The sequence below is a fragment of the Zootermopsis nevadensis genome, unplaced genomic scaffold (assembly GCF_977971745.1).
Source record: "Zootermopsis nevadensis isolate Lab colony 2312 unplaced genomic scaffold, Znev_1.0 Znev_ptg000001l, whole genome shotgun sequence".
NCBI lineage: Eukaryota > Metazoa > Arthropoda > Insecta > Blattodea > Termopsidae > Zootermopsis > Zootermopsis nevadensis.
In genome coordinates this window covers 16738979-16757859 of record NW_028259133.1, presented here as the reverse complement: position 1 = coordinate 16757859, position 18881 = coordinate 16738979, and the positions used below count along the sequence as shown (strand labels likewise).

At 37.9% G+C, this 18881-nt stretch overlaps 1 protein-coding gene across 6 annotated transcripts in view; it reads right to left on the bottom strand.

Moving 5' to 3' along the window:
• Window positions 1–778: 778 nt before the first annotated feature.
• The window catches only part of LOC110833164 (A-type potassium channel modulatory protein KCNIP1), a 61903-nt gene continuing 43800 nt past the window's right edge, over window positions 779–18881 (bottom strand). The window contains exons 3-6 of one of the 6 annotated variants that reach the window (XR_015534935.1): window positions 11667–11737; window positions 10156–10337; window positions 8326–8436; window positions 779–2511 (exon numbers count right to left, since the gene is read on the bottom strand). Coding sequence is in view for 4 of the 6 variants with exons in the window: in XM_022070871.2 (XP_021926563.1) it covers window positions 2427–2480; window positions 8326–8436; window positions 10143–10337; window positions 11667–11737 (431 nt within the window). In the remaining 2 variants the exon portion in view is untranslated. Of the gene's footprint in view, window positions 2512–8325; window positions 8437–10142; window positions 10338–11666; window positions 11738–18881 lie in introns of all 6 variants that reach the window. The other 5 variants (XR_002544144.2, XM_022070872.2, XM_022070871.2 and 2 more) reach the window with 5 other exon arrangements.

The following is an 18881-nucleotide window of genomic DNA, read 5'->3' as shown; positions in this document are numbered from 1 at the left end:
TGAATTCTACCAGACTACACGGCTCAGAAACAATCCGGGAGTCAGACATCTTCATTACGTGAACATATTTAAACACTAGTCCTAATTTATCAATTTCTTGTGAAGTGCCATAACGTTCCTATAATTATTCCTCGTTTATAACATTTCGACTCGCGAATCGATAAGAAATGATGAATCCAGCCCTAGGTTTAGAAAGGGATATAAACCCTTTTTTCATAAGACAGTCTGGTAATAGCTTAAGTAAAAACATGAACAAATCACAATAATACGACGTTAAACATGAGATATGCCCAATAACATGCATCACAAGGAAAATGAACTTCTCTTGTACTCATGAGACCCCCACAGAACGTTCACACATTTCGGTTGAACTTACGACTTCAGAAACTGAGCGTAAAGTAGAGGACAGTAAATATCACTTAGGACACTTTCGCATGCAACGGAAAACGTCGTTATGCTCTTGCATAAGACATGTATTTAACATTGCACGCTAATACTTAGAAACTAATATTTATTGGTTATTTTCCGATTTTCGTCAATTGGCTCTGTGTGTCATAAATATTTCCGCCTGTCACACTGTTTATTAAACTTTAATTAACGCGTATTAATTAAAATACTGCAACTTTTCCCCGTGCTTAACAGCACGTAAGTTCCGAATACTAAGCGTTAGTGACCACAGAAGAGACAGTCGCCTTCATTTCTGTTCATACCAAAGAAATCGGATGTAACGTAACTCGTTTCATTTATTGGGTTGTGTTTATTTGTTAAAATATAAAAATAATATTTAAATTTGGTGTATATTTGCAGTTTCCTTTTGTTCTTTTACAAACAATGTAAATTTTAATTCGGCCGTATAATGTTCATTCAGGAAAAGTACACATTAACGCTTTGTTTTGCAATTCTGACAATTAACTTCAATATCTACTTCCTGTCCTTCCTGAAGAACATCAAAGACACAAATATATTTTTTCGCAGACCGACAGTTAACAAATTTACACATTCTAATTGTTTAAACATACGTATATTAACACGGGTAATAAACTGAGTTATTACTAAAGTCACTTTACAAACAACACACTTACAAGAGAAAAAAATGCAGAGTTTGTCGGAGGCTGCTATAATGCAACTGTTAAGGGAAAGTCATTGTTGAATCTCTAGAAACATTTTGAACGTCCGTAAACAAACGCGTATATTTCCTTCTTCTTTCACTCATATTTCGATCAGAAATTTAATCGGGAAGCTGCATGTATTTTACAAATTCTGCATCTGAAATAATTCCAATCACTAGCCTTTGTATCTGTTCACGTTACTGGCAGTGCTAATTCATTTTTATTTTCCAGCATTAAACATCCCGAAACATAACCTCAACCTGTGTTTATGGAAGAAGTATGCGTGACAACTGATGTAAATTTCAGACATTACAGACATTTTATTTAAATGTCACTCTTCCATTTTTCTTCTAGGAGAATAATTCTCTGTGTTTTTATAATTGATATATAAACCATGTAGCGGTTTTATTGCAATTTCATTATCTAACAGTATTTGCTCAAAAAAGTATTGCCAAATTCTCACAGTTCACAATACATTCTCTGTATAATATCCGTCAACGAAATCCATATTAAAACTTTCCAGAATTCCGACACAAACCTCCAGTCAGAAAACTCCCGTAAACATACTAATGTCAATTTGTTACCTGTCACTCCATATTATCTTCAGAAAGGATATTTAAAATGTCGATTTTCAATATATTTTTTTAATATACATGCATAAAATAAACTACAGCAGGAGACGGTAACAGAAGAGTTGGTGTTCATATGGACAAGCCCACACACTTTTCTATATTGAGCCATTATAGACTTTTTTTAACATCTAATGATATTTACATAATTTTTACCATATCGGTCTGCAACACGGAGGTAATACAATTCGATAGAAAATCCTGTTCTGCCATGCCTCCGTAGGTGGTCGAAATAACACATTCAAGGTAATTAATACCTGATTGTTTCTTACATAACTGATGTTAACCATTTCAGCCCAACATTACTACTGCATACAAATCAAGCACTATATTTCACTGTTCAAACTGTTTAACATGTTTGCCACTGCAATTAAAATATTTGTTACCTCTCACGAATTCTATAAGAATGAACGTTCCCAGTAAAATTATTTGTATGTTCCGTAGGAATCACACACCATAACGTTCACGCCCCAGAAAAGAATAGAATTTTAAAATGAGTGCGGGATTACGGAAGCGAGGTGTCTGCCGGGTAGCTTTATCCTGCCCCCAGCACGCAGAGGGAAGCCCATTCGGATCGCAGCGCCTCCTCGAAGGCCACTAGCGCGTCTTCGTTGAGCTGATGACGTAGAAGCGACGTTCCGTTGAACGAGCGGAACAACCTCAGTTGATGCTGGGGGGAGGCCTTGGATCATAGCCCGGTGCCAGAATCAAGCACCTGCAAGGACTTGGTGATCACTTCATCCTGAAAAAGGAAGCAGGAACCATTTCGGATCCTGTAACTGAGAATTTTTAGCCGCTTTCGTAATTAAAAATCGCAAAAATGCACTCAATAGCTTCACCATGTCCGTTCGCATGCAGAAACTGAAGAAAGGCCGAACGGATTTTCGTAAAATTTAATACAGAGGAGTTTTACTGAAACTTGTGGTAACGACATTTATATTTCGTCACAAAAAGGCGTTTGACTAAAGTACCAAAATAATCAAATGGAGAGAGAATATAAATATGAAGAGGAAAAGAATAATACTTGGTAGGAGCAGAAGACCAAGGACGAGAAGGAGAAAGGAATTTTTAAAAGATCGTCCCATCTCCACACGTTTATCGTCACTATGCGTAAGTTACACAATGTTTCGGGTTTGGGTTTTATTCCCGTCTTCAGATGACTGACTGTCATTATACTGACAGATTTTGACCACTATTCTTATTCTCAGTGTCCGCTGTCATCTTAACACCTAATGAATTGAATCAACCGCCGTCACAAAATTTTAGAAAATTACTCGAAATTGTAAATTTTTTGAAACTGAAGTAGCAAACCTAACGAGGTGATCACCCTGATGATGAAGGCAGTATGTAGCTCTGAAACATCGGGCAATATGTACCAGACTACTCGGGATAACATCCAAGGAGACAGCCAACTTCATACTCGTCGCTGTGAGAACCCTAGATCTCATCTGAACAGGTGCGTCCTGCCCTAACCTTAGCACTGAATGGACCACTGCTCTGTGGACAATAATTGTGAAATATGCAACTAAAATCAATTTGCATAATAGCCCCGACCACCGCGGCATAAAGCGGCCCAGCAAAGGCGTTTGGGGAACGAACTTTGCAGGAAAGGGTTGGAGGGTAATGTATTTTAATGACCCAAATTGTCAAAGGAGCACTCAGTTTAAGTGTAAGGGTTTCTGAAGTGCTTTCTCACGACAAAGGACCGAAATTTAAAGGGTATGTTCTGTTGAAACTAAAGCATTTTGGTAGTTTCAATTCGCGAAGAAAAGACAATCATTGTCTATAATACCAATATCTAATACTGAAACAGGAAACGTACTGACGAATACATAAAGCTCATTAATAGGTCTCTGCGAGATTAATTTTAAGACAGATGGTTCTAAATCTGAATGCGCAAAACTTTGCTAATTAGTTTTAAAATTAAGGATCGCTCAGTTATTAGTGTAATGATTTATTCAGACTGAAGAGAACATCATATTTCAGTCACACATGGAAAAATATTGGCCTAATGTGTGACAAACACTACTCGGGAAGTGTGTTCTTTGCCCAGGTTGTAGTCGCTGACAAACGGACTACGCGTATCGACGCTGTCATATCTGCTACCACTGCAAGTATTGACTAAGGTTACATTTTCTACGTTACAGCCGTTGTAAGCCGGGCTGAAACTTCGAATAAAGAGGAAAAAGAAGTCTTCTCTCTTACTTAAGTGGTTCAGTGACACTCCACAAAACAAAACACAGCACAACCAATCAGATAAAGAGCAATTTTCGTTGTTTCTCGATGTTTACATTGTCTGCAAGCCGTCTACAGAATTCTATGGTGCAGGAATTTGACAATTACATATGGAAAGGAATCAGGCCTGCCTCGAGAAAACAGTGAAATTTGAAACAGGTAGACTAAGATGATTTATTGCCACGCTGTGATAAAATCTGTGGATAAAATTTGAACCACCTTAAATAGCGATAGTGAGGGGCAAATGTGGAAAGGGTAAGGATCGGAACAGAAGAAATCAGCGCTGGTTGCAGCTGTGAATCTAGCGCCTTCACACGAGAGTTGTTTGCTGAACTATCCACTGTTTAGAGAGGGCGCACTACTACAGAGTCTACAGAAAAGCTCAATCGATACGGCACGATACATCTGCTTCAATCACACGCAGTAATTCATTCGCTTCCTCGCCAACAACAAGGCTCGTAATATTTTCTAACCATCCACCTGAAACTGTAGTGGAAATGTTTGACTCCGCCCTTTACCAATTTAACCAGTATTTCAGATATTGGGCTATCACCATGATGACCATAGAGTGGGGTAATTCAGTCAGTAGCATCTACAGCAGTGGTATTCAACCTTTTTTGTTCGCGTACCCCCAGATATAATTTCTCTTCAACTTTGTACCCCTAAAATTGTTGGTGTATAATTCAAGTTATACATAATATATAATCTACATCTAAAATACATTAAATAAATTACATCCAAAATAATGTATTAAATCTGGCCCTGATTATTCAATTCTTATAAAATAATACTTTTTTTAAATTTCACGTACCCCCTAAGATGTCTTCGCGTACCCCCGGGGGCACGCGTACCCCAGGTTGAATACCACTGGTCTACAGCGACTAGACAACAACGACCAGACCAGGATTGCGGCTTACTCAGTAACGGGTTTATTTTTTGTCTAGGATAAAGCGGTCGGGGCGAAAAGCTAACCATTTACCTCCCTTCTTCGTGTTGCAGGGTATCCATCTATGAGTCAGGGTTAAACTGCACCCCTTTGATTACTTATTGCATTTATTATTGTCATGTAAATCCCTGGCATTTTTAGGGAAAATATATCTGCATTTTTCGTTGACTACTTTTTGGGCAACATATAATAACATGGCGATCGTGTGAATAACAAATTTTACGTTAACACCTGTAAATAGTGGATTGCATGAAGTGTCTTATATTCTGTCTTAAAATACGTTAATGTTGCACATTACAAACTATGTTACTCTATGAAACTTAGAATCTACTTGATTAATCGATAAAACCTAACATCGACCTGTAATGGCAGAAATTATGGACACATACATAATGAATTTTGCAAGTTACAAGTTCTACTTCACAACTCCAACTAGTCTTCTTGTCCATCCAGTGACACTTAAAAGAAATGAGACGTCATTAAGTTCTTTCTATAACTCTTGTTTATGATTGGCTACGCATTCTTCAGGAGCGTAAACCTTCCCCACAGAGTACCACGTACGTTGGCTGCGTGCCACCCAACACAGACAAATTTAAAGATCACTGACAGATAACAGGCTTCACAGTCACACAAAATAATACTTTCGTTGTCGGTATAGTGAACAGACATAACCTCAAAGACGTCAACAATTAAATGCGCTCCTGCAATATGATGAAAGTATTTCGCACACACCCTACTAAGTACGTTTAATGACAGTGTAATTACCTGCACACAGACCATGCGGCGCTACTCGTAACACGTCATTTGCCATTTCCAAAACAGCTGCCGTCATGTATCCCAGTTCCTTTCCTCATCAGCCAGCCATAACCTCAAATTTACAGCCGGCTGTGGTTTGTTACTACGTACAATGTTCCTGTGTAAAGCCCCTGTGTTTTCATTTTTATTTCCGTCAGTCTATTCTCAAATCTTTACTGTTATTAGTCTTTCCTTCTTGTCAAAATTGCTCTCTTCCATCTTTTATTCATATTCGTTTTATTTATTTTTTCATTTCACTCATTTCCATGTTGTCCTCGTTTTATAACCGATTTCCGAAAAGTTTTGATTGCTTAAATGCTGAAGGAAAAGTTTTTAATTTTTAGCAGTGGGACGAGAACTGGAAATATGCGTTACTTTCTTTACTTTTTCCTTCTATTTCCTAATTTATTTCTTATCCTATCTTTATTATAGCTGTTGTACGTTAATTGTTTGTCTTTGTGCCATATTCCACAAACTGTTTTATCTGTAGAAAAATAAAATAAAACACAGATCTTTCCCTGGAGCCATATTCTTGTATCGCATACTATAATACAAACTCCATGCTAAAAATTATCCAGCGTTTCGACAAGCACTACAGTTACCATCTTCAGGGTGAATATATGATTCATATTTTTTGCTTCCAAAAAAATTCTGATGACGATTTTAAATTCCTCAGATATGAAATAATGTTTACGATCTAACCACTGTCACATTAAACTTGTGTGAAGCTCATAATAAAACGTATGAAAAATGCGAGAACCAACGTTTCTGGTTTTATAACATATATATCATAAAACATCCAGACAAATGGCTCGGAACCAGCGACATGTACCATGACATGTATACGGCAAAATAATGATAATTCCGGCAGCTGGACACCAGCAGCGCTTTTGGTGGTTAATGTGACAACTACTGATATCAAGGTCCATCACGTGTCGGCTCATAATGAACCTCAGTCCATCCCAGCATCCCTGTGACTTGACAAAGGTTTCCATGGTTTCAGACAAATGTGTGTGTGTGTGTTACAGTAACAGCGCAGCTGGTTGGACTGAATGTACAGTCTAATTAATTTTTGGAGACCTCTGAGTTTTTACTGCGCAGTAACACGTCAAGTCCACTCTCAAAAACCTTTCTGATAGCTGCGTACTACAAATGTCGAGTGTGAGAATTTAGCTTTATGACATTATCTAGCATAAAAACGTGTTTTTATATGCTGTTTAACCATTGCATTTACATAACGAAACTTTAAGCCTTGCTTTACAGTGTAAATAAAGACGCATGTCACTAAATCGTCTAGCTACTTTTCTAAGGAAGGAACTTGGCTGTTTCAGATAAAATACGCGTGTTCCTTAATAGTTATGTTCGACGCAACTCTCGTCTAAAACATAATCAATGTCGTCTTATTTTTTTTATCTCCCTATGAGCATATTGACTATAAGAAACGTACAAAGTTAATCTGTCTCAAAACGGAATGTACTGAAGACACGATGGAGCGGGCGATAACATTAAACAAGGAGAAGAAGATAAAAACAACATAGTAAAAGGAGAGGAGGACTAAAGAATAAAAGAGTGTCCTGATGAGAAATTTTGTAGAAGGAGGGGGCGAACTGTGAATATCTCATTCCCCAGTAGAAACAGAAACTGAAGAATTAAAAGGAGAAGCGGAATTAGAAACACGAGCAAGAGGAGGAAAAGGAGACGAAGGGTAGGAAGGAGGAGGGGCAGTAGGAGACTGTTGAGTTAGAGAGGAAAAGGAAAGAGAATAAGGCAAATATGCTCTATACTGTCACCTATAAAACAATTTTTTCACAAAACATGTTCTTAAGCTTCATCTGAAAGAGAGATAATAGATAAAAACAGCTGAATAAAAAATAATTAAGAAGCACTGCGTTTTCCAGTAGGGTCTAATTGTAATTTAGATACGTGGACTTTTGGACGTTATCCATCGTCTAATGTTATAAAATAAAGAACGTTTCGAGGACTGTATCTGCCCTCGTCTTCAGATCTAACGAAGGGGGCGGTGATTGAGAGCTCATTCTGATGGGGCCTGAAGACTAGGGCAGATCCAATCCTCGAAACGTTCTTTATTTTATAACATTAGACGATGGATGAGGTCCAAAAACCCAACCCCATCCGAGATTCAAACTAGATATTGTCCGTAAATTGTTCTAACACTCATGAAATATTTTTCCGTGATATAAAATCAGATTCAAGGTCAAGGTAAAATCATGCAAAGATGCAATATGAACAGCGGAGCCCAGGCGAGTAAAGACAGTTCATAAGTTGCAGCGTAGCAAAGCAAAAAGCTAACACCGCTTTACTTGTAACTTATATCAGTGGTACGAAATTCTTTTACATATTTTCCGGGGGAAAAATTCCTAATGCAGTTCCTACGTCTGCCATTTAATGCTAGAGCTCTTTGGAATTGAGATCTTGTGAATATCCGAAACTACAGACTGTAACAGAAACTGGCTTCCTCGCAAATCACTCCACAGATGACCAATATTTCACACAAAATAATTTCAGTGCGTAGTAAATAAGGGGAAGTCAGAGTCGACTTCCATGATGGTTGATCGACTGCAGAAATAAATTAGATTAAGGAGATTTCTACCTTGAGGCACGACTCGATGAATTCTTCGATGGTAATAACGCCATCTTGATTGAGGTCTAATTTTTTGAACACCCGATCCACTTGTTCCCTTGCCTTCCGGTCATCTTCAACCTACAAGAGAAACACCACAAAAATGTAGAATTGCGCAGACTGGAGTTCATCCTACGCCTTCAATCACAAATTATGTCTGCCTTCTTGCAGCAGATCACTGTTTATAACTGTCCACCAGTCGAAAGTTCTGGGCAACGACGACAGAAGGCATACGTCCTACTTTGCCAGTGCTGCTGTCATTAGGCGGCTTTTAGGAGTATCCATATTTAACTACTCTGTAATGACTTCATATAACTAAAATGTTGGTAGTAACATAACATTTATCACGACAAAGAACATCACATATAACATCCATGCCGTGTGATAAATTCGAACCGGCGATCTCAGGAACAAACACAGTCAATTTTTTCACATCTTCACGGCATTAGTTACTGAGATCGACCGAACAGTGTTGCCTATGCATGAAATAAAACACAAATTTCTCTACTAACCATGTCAGCTGTGTACCCTTGTAGCAGCAGGTTGAGTAGTCTTCTGAGCATGTCTTGTGTACCCTTGTAGTTAGTACTGATGTTTCTTACGTACCCCTGTTATCGGTGAGTTTAGTAGCCCATTGTACTAGTGGAATCTGTGTTTATGGTGCAATACGTTATTATGTTATCATTACCTGGAACATGTAGCTCTGTGCTTCAAGGTAGATGTTATTGATGCACCTAACGCACTATGACGTAGTAAGAATGAGTGCCCCCAACTGATGGTGAAAGGAAACAGGACATTTAAGTGCTTTTCTTCTACCAAATTGCAACATCTCAGAAGACAGTAAGATTTTAGGTTTCACAGCGGTGAATACAAAGATGGCTGTCTTCTGGTTTTAGCGTCGTTTGAGAGGTCCCTGCTGCCTCCATCATCAGGTTCTCTCATCAAACGTATAAATACAAATTATTTTTCCCCGGCGAAACTTTTAATTTATTAATTATTCTTTTTCATCACTTTTCAGTCTTAATTTAGTACACAAATTTTTCTAAACCATGAAACTTTATTAAACTGATGATAGAGGAAGCAAGGACCTCTGAAATGTTGGTAAACCTCTGCCAGATTACCCAGTGATGCAACCAAAAAACAGCCATCTTTATCCCAGAAGACAATCCGAACAGCTGCTCCGTCCTTAAATCTGAACCTAAATGGACACAATGTTTATTTGTTCCTTTAATCAATAAATTTCAGTTTGTCATTTACAAAACGAACTTTTCAGTGTAAGATGCCAATGACAAGCTTTACCAGTGTACAAGTGTATTTATTCATTTTCCCTCACACAATCCGTAAACAAAAGCGACACTTTTAAACCCCTACGTTCGACATCTTTGACTGTGCATTTCATCAGACACAAACCATTTCCCCCAGCGCAAAAATATTGATGTATTAATCATTATTTTTCACCAATGTCTAATCTTAATTTAATACACCACTTTTCATCAAACTATGGTTTTAATGTCTTTAATAATATTTCATTCAAAAATATCATTAATTTCCTAAACCATATTTTTACCAAACCAATCGTCTTCTTCAAACTATTATCTGAAACAAATTTTACAGGCCCTTAATACCGATGCCCCTGTCTTCAAATCCACGATCCAAAGCCCATGACATTCAGTGGCCGTGGCTTCTGAGCTGGTCATTCCGGGCCGTTCACTGGCGTTTAGTGCACATCACAACGAATACAAAGCATGTCGTCCTCGCACATTCGTGTGCCTGTCATCCTGACATACCTGTTGCCCGTACCTTCCCGTGGCCCTCACCTGATGCGCTCGTCTACCCATCAGTTCGTGGATGGCCACCACGATCTCCGCGAGCTCTGCGCGTGTTATGCAACCATCGCCGTTTATGTCATACAGTTTAAACGTCCAGCGCAGTTTCTCATAGATCGAGCCACGGAGAAGAGTGGACAGAGTCACCAGTAAATCCTACAACAGACAATAGAAAGTATCTCAAACACTGGAGACTCTCGTTAGAACGAGGATCATGTTTATGCGAATAAAAAAAAGTATAATCGTGGAAAGTATACAATTCCCGTGGATTTTCTGAGTGAAGCACCAAGACAGGCTTTAATTTGTACAACCCGGAGTCGATATGGTGGGACAGGTCAACGAAACTGCGTGGCAGCTTCTGACGTTGCCGCGGATAGGATACTGATGTGCTTCATAATAACGAATATGCGAAAACGTGCATAACGAAGGCACGCAGAATGAGAGCCGTCAATTATGCAATCAATTATTGGGCCAGTCCGTCATAGCGAAGGTCATGGCAATAAAAGGGCAAATGCATTTCGACGGAAATGCCACCTAGTGATCGCCATTTCCTTTGTTGGGATCAATTCGTTCATTTTTGAACAACTGCACAAGTACTGACATAAAGATGATTATAAAGTTAAGTTCATCTAGTAACATTTCATGAGACTCTAAAACAATTTTGAAATTTCAATTACTTATTTTCAACTAAACTGAACTTCAGGGTCTCACCTCTTCAGTTACGTTGTATATAATGTTACCCTTTAGTATATTACCTCTTACGAAAAGTGTTGCATTACTAATGAGTGGGAAAGACTGGTTTATTTTCGACGAGCAATGATTCCCTTCTTTTCGCCATCTCTTGCCCATTTCTTCCTTTCTTTTATCTTTTCGTATCTTATCTCCTTCCTTCTCTCATATTCCTTGCACATCCATTTTTATTTTTCCATTATACTTTCTACTTACAAAGAAAATCATTAAAAATATCGCCCGGACTACGTAAGATATTATTCCACAATTTATAATAACTTTAATTTCTAAGTTATAGTTTCCTTTGTTCCTGTAAGATGCCAGATTACACTAGATGCTAAAGCATAGATCAATGAAACAAACTGACTTTTCAGTTATTCAGACTATTATGTTAGGTCTAATTACGTTAATCTTTAACGGGATAATTGGCTCAGTAAGAACATAAAACAAGGCCGGATATTAAAAGATATTGCGTATATGGAATTACATGATCTGTGTATTAATGAGTTGCTGAATAAATTAACATAACTCAGAATCGCTGCTGCTTGTACGTGCAGTAAAATGTTTAGTTTATTTCAAGCCATTGTTAGCTCCGTTTAAAAGTGGCGACTTCTTCTGTTGAAATGGCATTTTACCTTCAAATCACAAATACTCGTCGGTTTTTTTTGCAACCATTATTTTGTAACACAAAAGTAGAAACATTCTAATACTAAAAGCATCTGTAAATGTTTTAGAGACTTGCAGTTTTGAACTTACTCTGAAGCTGATGGCGCCATTACTGTTAACATCGAAGGCCTTAAAAACATAGTGAGCGTATAAACTGGAATCTGAAACATGAAAGCAAAAACAAGAAATCTCTAAGGACGGAAATTATTAAATGACATAAAATATGTATAAATAGCGTTAACAAAAATTATTTGAAACCCCTTCGGAGTATTTAATTTTTGAAAGAAGCTGAACAAAAACAGAGAAATCCCTAGGTTAGGTTAGGTTAGGTTAGGTTAGGTAGGATTTCCTAACCTATTTTAATTGCTCTATTGTTTTAATTTGAGTAAAATCATATTCTTTTAATTATTTTCATGACATTTATTGGCATGGAAATCGTGAAAATTCCGTGCAATGTTATCTGTAATCAAATAATTTAACTTACTAGCATTGCCAGGAGTTACACACAACTGGCCTCACTATTTCAGCATCAAAACATGTGATACTCTTTGTTAATTACAGTGACAACTAGAATGGCTGTTTGTTTTTATCTTGTATATCTATAAATTTACTTGCAGCTAAATCTTAATTTTGAGAAACAGTTCACTTAAATACAAACTATCATAAAAAGTTGCAATTTCTCATTCATCATTCCACCCTGGACTGTAACAGGTTTAAATAAGCTTAGAAAGAGTCTACTGTACTGACTTTCGGGCCTGTATGTGAATCATCAAGAGGTGATAAGCAATGTCCAACACCCTCATTCCATTATTATTACCTCTCCTCTACCGGAAGTCATACATCACCATATCGCCGTCGTTAATTAAAGTACATAAATGATGGATCCATCTTGCAGGTTACTGTTTCTAAATTTCCTCTCTGGAACTACATAAATAAATTAAAACAAAACCCTAAAATGCGTCAAAATACAAATGAATTAGACACGGAAGAATACACTAATCAAAAGTTTTGCAAATATTTTATACATAAACCTACCAGTATGTAAGATGTCATAGCATATTTTTACTAAATAATTAACTTAATTCAACACACTCTTTCTGAGAAGCCAACATACAGTAGCCAAGCAATTAATCGCATTTTATAGAACCCAAACAACGCGACTGTCGCTTTGATGACAAAGGCAGAAAGCATGCATGAAACGTCGGTCAATTTCTACGAGATTAACTGACCCTAAATCACAAAAGACAGTCATCATCATACACTCAACGGCGAGAGCTTAAAATTTCGTCCATATCAAGAAAACTTCCGAATACCACCAGAAATCCTACACTCAAAACCAACGTTTCGTGTTGCACTCGACAAAACTGTGATACACAAGTTACATTATCACATTTTCTTCGAATGTTACTCTGGACATTCAAGATGAAAGACTGAAGGAAATATAACTCGTGCAGAGAAAGGAAAGAAGTAATAAAATTAATTTACAAACACACAAAAACTATTTCATTTTACAATTGCACTTAACCTCGTCTGTATTCCACGTAAAATGTTCTTTCAAACAACCTTTGTTTTACGCAAAACAATTGTAAAAAATATGTGCAGTGTGTTGTAAGCCGGAAACTTTTTCATCGTATTTCAAGACGGCTTACCAAAGGTATTTCTTTATTTTGACGACATTTCTAAACCAATATTAACGTTCATGAATAATTATACACAATATCAAAGTTATGTGTATTCATAACCTGTCCTAAATTAATTGGAAAGTCACACAAACTGAACATTAATTGCAACGTTCATATCCAAACAAAAATGCAAATAGCTTGTACCCAACACAGGGCTATATCAACACGTGCTAACTTTTACAGCTAATTTAAATACATGTTAAACATGGCTTCCTGCCATACTGGGGCGGAACCAGAACCTTTCAGGGCCTCCTGGTCTAGTGATAACCTATTTCAGTGTTTCTCAACCTGTGTCCCGCGAATTTACGACTGCAATCGCCTAGAAACTGGAGGCAAGAAGCACGACTGAAACGTCTGTCAATTTCTACTAGACTTCACGGATAAACATCCCAGATGACAGCCATTTTCAGTGCACATCTTGTGGATGGCTTTTCTCGCTTGTTCCCTCTGCTTCGTGCCACAACCAAATGACCAGACCGTCAAGAACGCCGGGCTCCTACAGAACTGCCATAGCCCCAATCCACTTCGAAACTTCGTTATCAGCAGGCGCATATCCAGAGAGAGAGAGAGATAGAAGACTCATTTGGGAGATGGAGAGAGTCACATTATCAAGCTCGATATTGTTATGGACAGAACAAAAGAAACCTCATTAGACGAACACTTATAACGAGCACAGAAGTTAGGTCTGTCTTGCGTTCTGAACAACGGGTGTCCAACATTATTTCGTGACCAGGATAAGTCTATCAAGCCTACATCTGTGAATAATTATTCTTCTTCCTGCGACTAATTTAAATGTTAATACAGCCTTAAGAAAAGTATCCGGGCATAGTAACAAGAGGGTTGAGTATCTATCTATAGCTTATAACGGGCATGTGATAATTTTTAGGTTAGGCTAGGTTGGTTGGTTGGCTGTTCCATGGCCGAATATGTACACGCACATCCACAATTTAGGGTTAATTAAGCACAGATAAGAAATGACTAACTACTTTGTCATAAAGCATTACTTGATTTTAATGTTCATATGTTAACTCATCCATGGCCTGCTGTGTACACGAATTTCTATACAACACAGCAAAATGATTTTAATTTGTATATGCTACTTTCTTAATCCCATCAATGAAAAGATAAAAAGTGTGTTCAAATATGAATTCGTATATTCTGCAGAATTATAAATTGTTAAGGAAACACATGGTATAGTTACCACTGGATTTCAAGGGGTTAAGATAAGGACACATCATACTTTATATTATCTGTTCGCTGTTCGTACAAATACTCCATCCTTTCAGCTCCTTCCGTGCCTATTTTGCGAGTAACATCAATATTTATTCACTCCTCGAAGTGACAGACAAATTTCACACACACACACAAAACAAAGCACTTACGCTCTGCGAATTGTAAACAGCACATCAAACACTCGACGAAATAAATTATCTGGCGATAATAAAAGCGTTAAATATAGTAAGAAAGACGGGAAAAATGAAAAAAAGGTAGAAGAGGATAGAGGATATAAGGAACGGGTCAGAAAATTAAGTAGATCGACGAGAAAGGGAAACATGCATAATGAAACAAAGAAGTAAACGAAAGATGCAAATTTAGCGATAAGTAAAAAAACTACCTAAATCGCGAAAAGTGTTAGAACAGAAACCGAAATTGTCCGACAAGAGACACACAAACGTGAAAAAGCGCTTCTCGGTAGATTAGCATCTTTTACGTGCGTCATGCAAGATTTACAACCCCAACTTTAACGACAGAAACAAATTGGATTTCGAGAAAACACAAAAACAAAGGCTTGGGATATAAGTACGGACTCTTACGCGATAAAATTCGTGATTGAGTGTTTTATCCATGTTTCGCGCGCAATAAGACAAATGCGGCATTAAACTGAAGCATTTCTGTATCCCCAAGCAATGACGCAGGTCCGAGGGACAAATAAATTCAAATGTAAAAAATGTGACAGAATATTTAAAGAAAACTAAAACTAAATTCTGATGCCTCAAATACGAGAATTATCTTTGGTACTTGCATAAATACAGCATGTCCACTGACATTTCCCGATTATGCGTTCATTTAAGTCTTCGTACAGAAACAATTATCAGAAACATAAATCAAGTAGCTGCCAAAAAATCTTATAATCTAAGTGCAAGTGACCCCCGTTATAAGCGCTTTCGTTATCCGCATTTTTATTTTAATGTTATCACGAACATCCATATTCCATTCCTAAACGCAAAGTCTGCGTCAAAACTTCCCCAGGCGTATCAGCGAATGTGTTAATAAGCTCGGCACAAGAAATTCTGAGATAAATTTCGTCTGCTTCATTCTTTAAATTACCGAATACTTTATAAACCAGCTCATTGCAACACTCACCTCCCGTATTTTAATACTTCAGCGCTGAATACAGACAATTTGCTTTACGCAAACACAATATTTACATATAACACGAATAACATTACTACCAGAATGAACGTACAACAAGTGACTGAAGATGATTGGTCCATGAGAGCACGTGATAATACATGCTGAGAAACTTCGAAAATTCAGCCGCCATCAGCACGGATAAAGGTTTTTATGTTATATAAAACCTAAAGTCAACAAGAATCATTAGAATCGAAGAGGTTTCACAATGACCGCACTAAACATTCCCAGTTAAAAGCCACGGCGAATATATCCGTCGCCCCCCCCCCTCCCCTTCCGTGGCTTAAAGGTCCAATTTCCGAGAGATGAAGTCGTCAGTTGCAAAATATTGTGTTATTTTCCTCACTGTCATTAAAGGAAAAGCAAAAGAATGTGAAGTAATGTTTGACACTGACTTTTTTAGTCGCTGAAAGGAAACAAGAAATTGTAATTTTCCATTTCGGCAGTGCAGCACTTTTGTGAGTTAACGAGAAATTCAACATTTTTGTCATAAACCCTGAAGGAAAGAGCCCACAGGAAGAAAGTTTACAGAAGTTTGAGTTTGGATGTGAAAATTTTGACTGGATTCACTGCTCTAGATAAAAACCAATGATCGCTTTTTGTAAACACGGTAATGGATTTTAAGGCTCCACAAGAGACGGAAAATTTGTAGACCAGGTAAACGATTTAGGCCTACCAGGTTTCCAAGATGGATTCAGCACTATGGAGTTAGCAAGTTAGTCACTTGTAAAATACAATGCGACAATTAATATTTGCGGCCCTGGGTAAATTAAGATACGAATCGAAGATGGCTGTCTTCTGAGTTGTTGCGCCGTGTAGCCTGGTAGAAGTTGATGATAGAAACGTCGGTAAACTTCTACAGGACTACAAGGCGCAAAAACCCAGAAGACAGCCAACTTCAGACACCGCCGTGACAACTTCAAATCCTACAAGCTACGGGTCGACAGCGGTTCGTGGGCCACATGTTTAAAACACTATTTTTTTATGATAGCCTGCTGTTAAGGAGCCTGCGGACTGCAATATCAACAAACCTGTCCCATGCCTCGGCTCTCTATAGCCACTGGCAGTTTGTAACTGGCAACTCAAGGTCTGCCGCTGACATGAAACACGCACGACTGTTCCGTCAAAGTGTTCTTCGGCATAATTTATGTCATTATAAGGTGGAAAGAAATGCGCAGACGAGAATAAAACTATTCTGATCTTCCCAAAACCCACTTCTTGTGTCGCATTTTGTAATACTGACAACTTCCAACCCCGTTTATTTTGCTTAAGACCTAATTGCTACTTTTCCAGCACTGTCAGGTATAACTTATATCCTGACTTCAATCTTCTCCTCTCCCATTCTATTTCTTTATTTATCTTCTGTTCTCGTTCACTATTCATGATGTCTGTAACAGTGACTTATCTCACCCACAATTGACTTTGCATGCCATTAGACTAGTTTATAGTACCGGGGTTCGATCCCCGACGGGGGCAGAGGATTTTTCCTCTACCCTCTGCCTCGAGACCAGCTCTGGGGCCCACCCAATCCCTGTCCAATAGGTACCGGTGTCCTTCGCCGGGGGTAAAGCCGGCCGGGGCGTGATGCCGACCACTCACCCCCATCTAGTGCCGAGGTCAAGGAAGAGAGGAGCTATACCTCCGCTCACCCCAAGCGCCTACATGGCGTATAGTGGGACAAACTTTACTTTATAATAGTTTCACTAACTTCTAAGAAATAAAAGCCTGGAGGAAACTGCACAATGAAGAGCTTCACAATTTGTAAATTTCGTCAAACGTTAGCTTGATCAAATCAAATTAAAGTTTCTAATCATAGACCTATAGCAAGGCACGGAAAACACAAAAATGAGTCACTTATTAACAAAATTCTAGGCAAAATGAATGGATGAGGCCATCTGGAAGACCCAGTCATATATGGGAGGATAATATTAAAATAAATATTTAAGTTATTTAGATTAAGGATATGGACTGGATACATCTGGGTCATGACACCGTCGTGGGAGGTCTCTTGTAAGTACGGCATTGAACTGTCAGTACCGTGAACGCTTATAATGTGTTAGCTATCAGCTACTTTTAGTCTCTCAATAAACATTGTTTTATTGAGTTAATTAGTTAGAATGCATTGTGTGACTAATAAATCTTTTCAGTTTCGTTTTATTACAAGACTTAATGGTAAATTTTACGAAACATTAATTCATTCATTCAATATGTAATTGCTCATGACCGATTTGCTGATCTTATTATAAATTCCTACAGACTTTAATGTGTCATAAATTATTATAAAACGACTACATGCATAAGAAACCAACACAACAAAACTCTAACAGGTTGAAAGTAAATATGGCGTCCCTTGTCACAAGCAACGGATATGAGAAATTATCTGCAATTTATTTTTCAAAATTTGTTTTTGAAATTCTTCTCTTAAGTACTATTCGAAATCTGATATCTGATGTTAGCTCTATTCCTAAGTATACTTTACCCTTTCTGACAATCCTACTCAAAGAAAAATTTTCTAGTTAGTAGGATTATATATTACATTACCATGGTAAAGTGTAATTTCTGTTATTAGGTAGTCACATTTAGCTTCGCCAGGAATAAAAAACGCTAATAAGTAACATAATTTTATAATCGAAGGATTAAGGTACCTTATTTTCGTGTAATATTAAAGAAACTGATTACATTTTAACAGTACGTCCAGCGTACAATCAGCTTCACTTTATACAGCTTTTTTATTGTTACGATATGGTAATACTACGTCTCTATAAAGCGTCGCTTTTAACGGGCCCGTCGTCCGTAATCCAGATGATACCCAGTGCTACTTTTCACACCACATACACTTCGCCCTTGCGAAGGAACTCGTTTATCCGCTGTAAGAAACCAAGGACTAACTGCCTTTGCTACGGCACAGATCAGGAAAATTTTCGTTGCTACTTCTAGGGCAACGAACTCTTCACAAGAACACATCGAAGACACGAACCCTCTCATTCTACATAGAATGTGTATTATGATCGGATGTGATTTCTGTTGTGAGCAGAGACGACCAGGGGCGTATTTTCACAAACTTCAAAAGAAATTTCCTTCATAGTAGACGCCGAGGCACTTCCACATAAAATAGCAGACAATAGAATGAAGTAATCGCATTTCGAAACGGACCGTGTTTCTGTAAATCTTTGCTGAGAGCTTTGAAATAAAAAGCGAGGGAGACTGGGTG